General features: G+C 33.1%; 1 protein-coding gene across 1 annotated transcript; it reads left to right on the plus strand.

The window, feature by feature from the left end:
* The first annotated feature begins 4,014 nt into the window (after positions 1 to 4,014).
* LOC111366324 (phospholipase A2-alpha-like) lies at positions 4,015 to 6,735 on the plus strand. The gene is made up of 4 exons (XM_022987065.1): positions 4,015 to 4,304; positions 4,396 to 4,438; positions 4,540 to 4,665; positions 6,350 to 6,735. Exons 1-4 carry the CDS (start codon positions 4,173 to 4,175, stop codon positions 6,520 to 6,522), a joined length of 474 nt encoding a protein of 157 aa, XP_022842833.1. The 5' UTR covers positions 4,015 to 4,172; the 3' UTR covers positions 6,523 to 6,735.
* Positions 6,736 to 6,956: the final 221 nt, after the last annotated feature.

A 6,956-nucleotide genomic window follows, 5' to 3' on the forward strand; every position in this document is an offset into this window, starting at 1 on the left:
CTCCAATCGCCTTCAGTCACTTTAGGAGTTAACATGGCACGTCGAACGACAAGATTAGGGAAATTTTGATCTTCATAAGTGACTTCATCTTTAGCAAACTCCAACAAACTTTCATCCCCTTCATTATCTTCAGAAACTTCTTGAATATTGTCAGAAGCATCAATTCATCCGCTAGCCAGTAAGTTACCATTTAATTTTCTACATTCTTAAGATTTGTGGCCCTCTTTTCCAAATTTATAGCGAATTATTTTTTCTGCCAACAAATTGAGAAGAATTGTGTCTTTCAACATTGTTACCTCCCATTCCTTGTCCTCCACCTCTTCCTTGACCATGACCTTGTGAACTAGTGGCTGAAACATAATTCTGCACATGCTTCAGGGCTGTTGATGACTTCCATCCAACATTGTCTTGAGTGAGATTTACATTAAATTGGCCATGTTCCCTCCCAGCCTGAGTATAACGGCTGATAGGTTGCCTTTGTTGGCTTTCCACCTTCATTGCAAGTTGGACAGCACTAGACAATGTCCTGCAATGTTGTAGCTCCACAAAATTTCGAATACTTGGCTTTAAGCTCATCAAATAACGATGTATCACCTAAACTTCAGTTTTACCTAGTTGCACCCGTGTTTTCACTTTGTAAAAGTCATTTGTATACGCTCGAATAGTCAATTCTCCCTGTTGAAGTGACTGATATTGCTAGAAGAGAATTCCTTCATAATTTAATGGAAGAAATTGGCTTCGAATCATCCGTTGCATCTTTGGCCAGCTCTGGATTTTGTCTTTTCCAGATTGGACTCGTGTCATATGAACTTGTTGCCACCAAGAAGAAGTATAGCCCTTTAACTTTATAGCCACCAATTTCACTTTCTTATTTTCAAGAAAGTCAAGGAACTCAAAGATTCTTTCCACTTCATTTAACCAATCTAGGACTTCATCCGGTTGTTCTTCGTCACTAAAGTCAGGAACTTCTAACTTGATGTGTGAGTCTTGGTCACGTGCATGATGTTGTCTCCTAAAAAGATTTGCATTCCTTTCCTCATTTGAAGATTCATCTTGTAACGGCTGAATTTGTTCAGGTGGATTTCTCGCATTTCTTTGCTGATTGTAGATTGGGCCTTCCCTTTGCTCCATGTTAGGAGGTTGAGTAACTTCTAATAGACCAGACTTCTCTAATCTAGAGCATAATTGGGCTATCTGTTGCTGTAGATTCTGAAATTCCTCCTTGGTAACTCCTTCAACAACTCTATTATCACCTTGTCCAACTATGGATCTGCTGTGATAATAGACCTAACCTAGTTCTGATACCACTTAATGACAGCTGAAAGTAAAGTAACCAAGATTAAAATACTCCAAACACTGTTGGAGCCAAGATTTATTAAGAAAAATCTGGAAAAAGCCTTTAAGAGGGTTCTAGGTAAACTTTCAATAATATTAATGATAAAACTGATCTCAAAGTTACATTCTTGACTATATTTAAAGTAAAACAATGACTTCTTGACTTCAATAATGACCCTTAGAATACCCAAACTTCAAATAAATTAATATAGGAAAACAAATGGAATTCCTTGACTTCACAACACAATTAATTGAAACAAAGACTTTGCATAAAAGTAGACCATGACTCTTTGATACTTTAAATAATACTAAAATTAGGGGGTGTTTGAGCCACATTATTTTGGTAATAATGCATTCTTGAATAGTGTATTGATGGAACATGTGTAGTTAAAAAATAAGGAAAACTTTTTGATCTACATGTAATATTATTTTATTGAAGGATGTGTGGTTGAAATGATGTTAAATCACTGTTTAAAAATATATATTTTTAGAATAATGTGGCTCAAACAGGCCCTTAATTTGCATCAATTTCTTACTTGTGCTAGATGTCATATTAGACTGTATGTGCATCAAAGCTAAACATGCATTTGAAACAACTGCAAATATGAAGAAAACATTCGAATATGCACATTCAAGTGTCAGTTGCATCGATATAAAAATAGTGGTCATGTTCAGTATCAATTGTTGTAACTGAAATAATTTTCTGTAAAGCTATATTATTAAAGTTTTCGTAAATGAAGTAAAAAATCATAAATAAGAAGTTCATGAACCATGACAAATTTTGGTAAGAAACATAAAATACGGAAGTTGTGGTAGTTGTGCAATGTTGGACAATACCTTGCTGCTAATAACAAAGCAAATGCTTGCATGTCTGACCTAATAGAACTGGCCAAAGCTAATTACTCATACAGGCAAGACACAGACACGATTCTTGAAATGTGTTTCCACAAAAACATTACCGCGTTCACAAGTCCTAAAAGTCTTATGTTATCAACCTCAAGTTCATGAAATTTAAGCTTCCAAGTGTAATTAATTACAAAAAAAATTATGCATTATTGAATAAATCGATAACAATGATCATATTGTGGTTGGACTTTGTAAAATGGCTGATTTTTTTGAGTTTCAAGTGTGATTGAAGTGCTATTTGAACAGGCTAAAAAGCAGATCTAAAATTCGCGATTGATGTGTGTCTCACGTACATTTGTCGAAATTCCCCAAATTAATCAAAAAATAACTAGTTGCCAAATACAGTTAGGTTTTTGTTTACCCTCAAAATAGTAGCTTTCTTTGTTTTTAATTTGGGGCAAATTTTACTAGGGAACACGAGTGAGAGTGGTCCACTATGTTGTGCCTATTCCAAAAGCTAATGTCAAAGATAGTGGGTAAAGCGACGGTGAATTTTGGGGCTTTTTTTTATGATTCAGGTATTCGAGTTTCGTCTGACTAATCCAGAGGAGTGCAGCTTTCCCCCTTTGTTTGCCACCTGAGCAAATCGGATGCGATCACAACTTATACACACTTAGGCCAAACATTCAGCATGCAATTCTCCTCCCTGCGGACCTCTTTTACGACTTGCGGATAGAACTCTTCGAGAGGCGACAAAGTGCACTATAATTTTGTCTTTACAGGACATCTACCTTTCAACATAAATGTTACTTTCCAACTGTCACGAGGATTTAAATCTCCGATACTCAGTAGAAAACCCTCATACTTTACCACCACAACATGTCCGTGTGGGCTTTTTTGGTTTACAACAAAGTGGAGAGAGAATAATTCGTTTTGTTGTTTATGAAAGCCATTTTTTTAAATGTAATTTCCACTTTGCTATACTTTCCTCCAAATAGCCAAAAACTAATGTCACTTCGGTGTTTGAAAATCCCTATTTTTTTATCCTGTTCGAGTACCTTTATTTATTATTATTATTTTTTGGTATTATAATCATAGTTTTGAAACAGATATTTTATTTCTTGTCAAGTTTCAAATTCAACATCATTGTATAGCATTCCACATTGTGATTTGTGAATTAGTTCAAAAAAATCTTTGGCCAGAAATTAAAAGGACAATCCGCCCCCATTTGGCCCCCATTCTCTCTCATTTTTACCTCTCTTTTATTTTTAACCATACAATATTCCATAAAATAATATCACATGTAAATCTAAAACTTTTCATTCTTTTTTAATCACACATTCTAAAAAAAAACAATATTCTAAATATTAAAATTTGAAAAAAATGGGAGCCAATCGGGGACAGAAAATAAACAATCCATGTTTTGGCTAGTGCAAGGCAATGCAATAGTAAAACGTAATCATTAACATGTGCGCTTAAACACATTTCAAAACGTAATCTAGACTATCGAATAATTATAGTAGTATAGATCAAACCTTTATGTTTGTTTTGCATGAAAGATTCCTTTTTATAATTTTTAAATTTGCAATTAAAGCTGAATATATTTTGGAAGAAAACTTCACGAGATGTCTTTGTATTTTTTAAAATGAATAATAATAATAATAATAATAATAATAATAATAATAATAATAATAATAATAATAATAATAATAATAGTCAATTATCTCAGACAATGCCTATGCATGTAATTTTCTACAACTATATATTATTCCCACTTGTAACTCATTCCAAAAGATAATTCACTTTTGGGTGAGAAATGTGAGCAGCACAAGACTACAAAATCAAGTCACGAGACATTACAAGACAAACATTTACCTCTAGTTGGTCATTCCCATTCAGACATTTTTCTTCCCCACCATCCTTTATTTCTTCCTGTAAATCAGAGCTTTTAATCAAAACCAAGCTTCCATTTTTCAGTGTTTTCGTCTTCAATGGCTTCCCCTGCAAAGTCATTGAAGTTAGCTCCATTTCTCTTCTTCTCCATTGTCACTAGCCTCATCTTTTCTGCTATTCCCATTCATGCCCTAAACATTGGCATTCATGCAAATGGAGACCTCTCTCTGGTTAGTTCTTGATCATCTAACTCAACCAGACCATCGACGACAATTCTTTGTTTGTAAAGATTGTAGCTTACATGGTTTTCTTATTTTGTAGAGTAAAGAATGCAGTAGAACATGTGAATCGAAGTTCTGTGGAGGTACAGTACCCTCATTTCTCTGTCAAAAAATTTATAGTTTAGAGGAGTAGGAGATAAATTAGCATCAAATATTGGATTTAATGTTTCTTGTTGTTTTGAAGTGTCTCCATTCTTAAGATATGGGAAATACTGTGGATTTCTGTACAGTGGATGTCCAGGAGAGCAACCTTGTGACCGCTTAGATGCTTGTTGTATGAAGCATGATCGGTGCATACAAATTAAAGGCAGTAAGTTTTTCTATTTCAACAGAGCAGATGAAGTGTTAATTTTAAGAGTGATGCTATTCGTAGTGAAAACTGCCAGTAGTCGCTCTATGTGGTATACACTTGACAATTTGGTATTTGATATATAGATTTGGTAGTTATTTTTTGAATTATACATCAAATGAAAAACTGTCAAGTGTACGCAACATAGGGCAACTGCTGGTAGTATTCACTACGAATAGCATTATTCTAATTTTAATCCTGTCGCTTTTCTTAAGCCAATAGAATACACGGGTGTTTTTTATTTTTTTAAACTGTCCAATTAGTGACTGACACATGTCATCCTCATAAAACTTGTTCCATTGTGGGGAGTTAAAAGTAGGTACCAAAAATCGTGGTTGAAACTTGAGAAATGAGAGGAGAGGTAGTCTGTTGATTGAAATTTTGACAAGTTGAGCAGGTGAGACATTCGATTTTGGTGTTATAAAGAAATCCTAAGTATTGGGCCGGAATGATAAATTAATTAGTGATATCAAATTTGGGTATATATGGAAGGACGTGCGTAACCCTCGATAGAGAGAGGAATAAAAAAAAAAAAATTAAATCTTGAGGAAAGGAAAAAAAAAAAATACAAAATTCAGGAATTACGTAGCTTAATGGTCCCCACATGACACCATGTAGCTCCGTCCCGTCGATTAGTCACTTTGGAATATTGAACACAATTATAACACTTCCCTTCAAGAAGTGACATAAATGACTTTCCCTATATTCAATTTGGTTGTATCGAGTGTCTTGTCTACGATGATGATCATTTCCAGTAGAGTATTTTTCATTTGATCAGGGTCCATTTGATTGTAAAAATGAAATTTGAGTGGGAAGAAAATAAATTTCAGGAAATTGAATTGACTAAAACTTGTTTTATTGGGAATTGTTAATTAAATGTGTTTAATTGATATAATTTTTCCCTAAAAATATTAAAATTTTGGATTTTTGGTGTTTGTTTGGTTTTGTTTTCCATGAAAATTGTCAATAAAGGGATAGAATTTGTTTTTATTGCCAAAAAAATTTGAAAAACATTTTCTCATCAAAACCAAAGGAAAAAATTTTCTTTCAAAACCAAGAATTTGGGTCATGCGGGGGTAGGGTGGAAAATGAATTCCATGAAAAATTTTATCTATCAAACAACACATTTAGATAGAAAATAATTCCATTTTCCATAAAAAAAATAAAAAAATAAATAAAAATTGCTTGTATCAAACAGGCCCTAATAAAAATTAAGAATAACTTATTCTTAAAAGAGGGTCGAAAAATGAAGTTGGCCAAATTGTGTTATTAGCTCACAAATAGATCCTTAAACATAACAATGTGAAGCACAATTAAAGTAATTACAAAGGAATTCACGTTTCGGGAATTTTAACTTTGCCCAAAAAAGTTAAAATTATAAACTCAAACTTTTGACGTTGTTATTGTGTGAATTCCTTTGTAATTACTTTAATTGTGCTTCACATACTCACGTTTCGGGAATTTTAACTTTGCCCAAAAAAGTTAAAATTATAAACTCAAACTTTTGACGATGTTATTGTGTGAATTCCTTTGTAATTACTTTAATTGTGCTTCACATACTCACGTTTCGAGAATTTTAACTTTATCCAAAAAAGTTAAAATTATAAACTCAAATTTTTGACGCTGTTATGGTGTGGTGTGCCAGGTTATTTGAGCCAACAGTGCAATCAAGAATTCCTCAACTGTGTAGACAGGTTCAAGAAATCAAGAGCTCCCAATTTCAACGGAAACACATGTAATGTTGATGAAGTTGTCGATGTTATCAAAGATGTCATCGATGCTGCTATTGTTGCTGGAAAGATTTTGGGTAAACCTTAAAATTGTATAATGTCCTTCTAAATAAGTCAATTAGGGGCTAACTTGTGGCTTATTTTTCTTTTATTGCTTGTTCTCTTTTTCTACCTTTTTTATTTTAGAAAAAAAAAAAAAAAGGTTCTTTTTGGAATGAACCCAACATTGTTTCCCCTCAGGAATTGGCAGGTTTTTGTAATCAATTCTGTTATCTTTAACAATGAGGAAAATCAAAATCAATTTGTTTTTCATTTTGCTAAACAATAAATATATATTTTTGTCCATTTTATTTCGACTCTCTTTAAGTAATTAAGATAATAATTCGAACGGCCTATCTTCTCTGCATGAAGAAGATTGTTGGGTTTCAGTGTAAAAAAATTGAACGATGAAGTGATTTTTTATTTTTTTTAATTAATTTATCTCATCTAGACGGTAAACCGCATAAATATGGATGTCAAACA

Source organism: Olea europaea, chromosome 17 (assembly GCF_002742605.1).
Source record: "Olea europaea var. sylvestris chromosome 17, O_europaea_v1, whole genome shotgun sequence".
NCBI lineage: Eukaryota > Viridiplantae > Streptophyta > Magnoliopsida > Lamiales > Oleaceae > Olea > Olea europaea.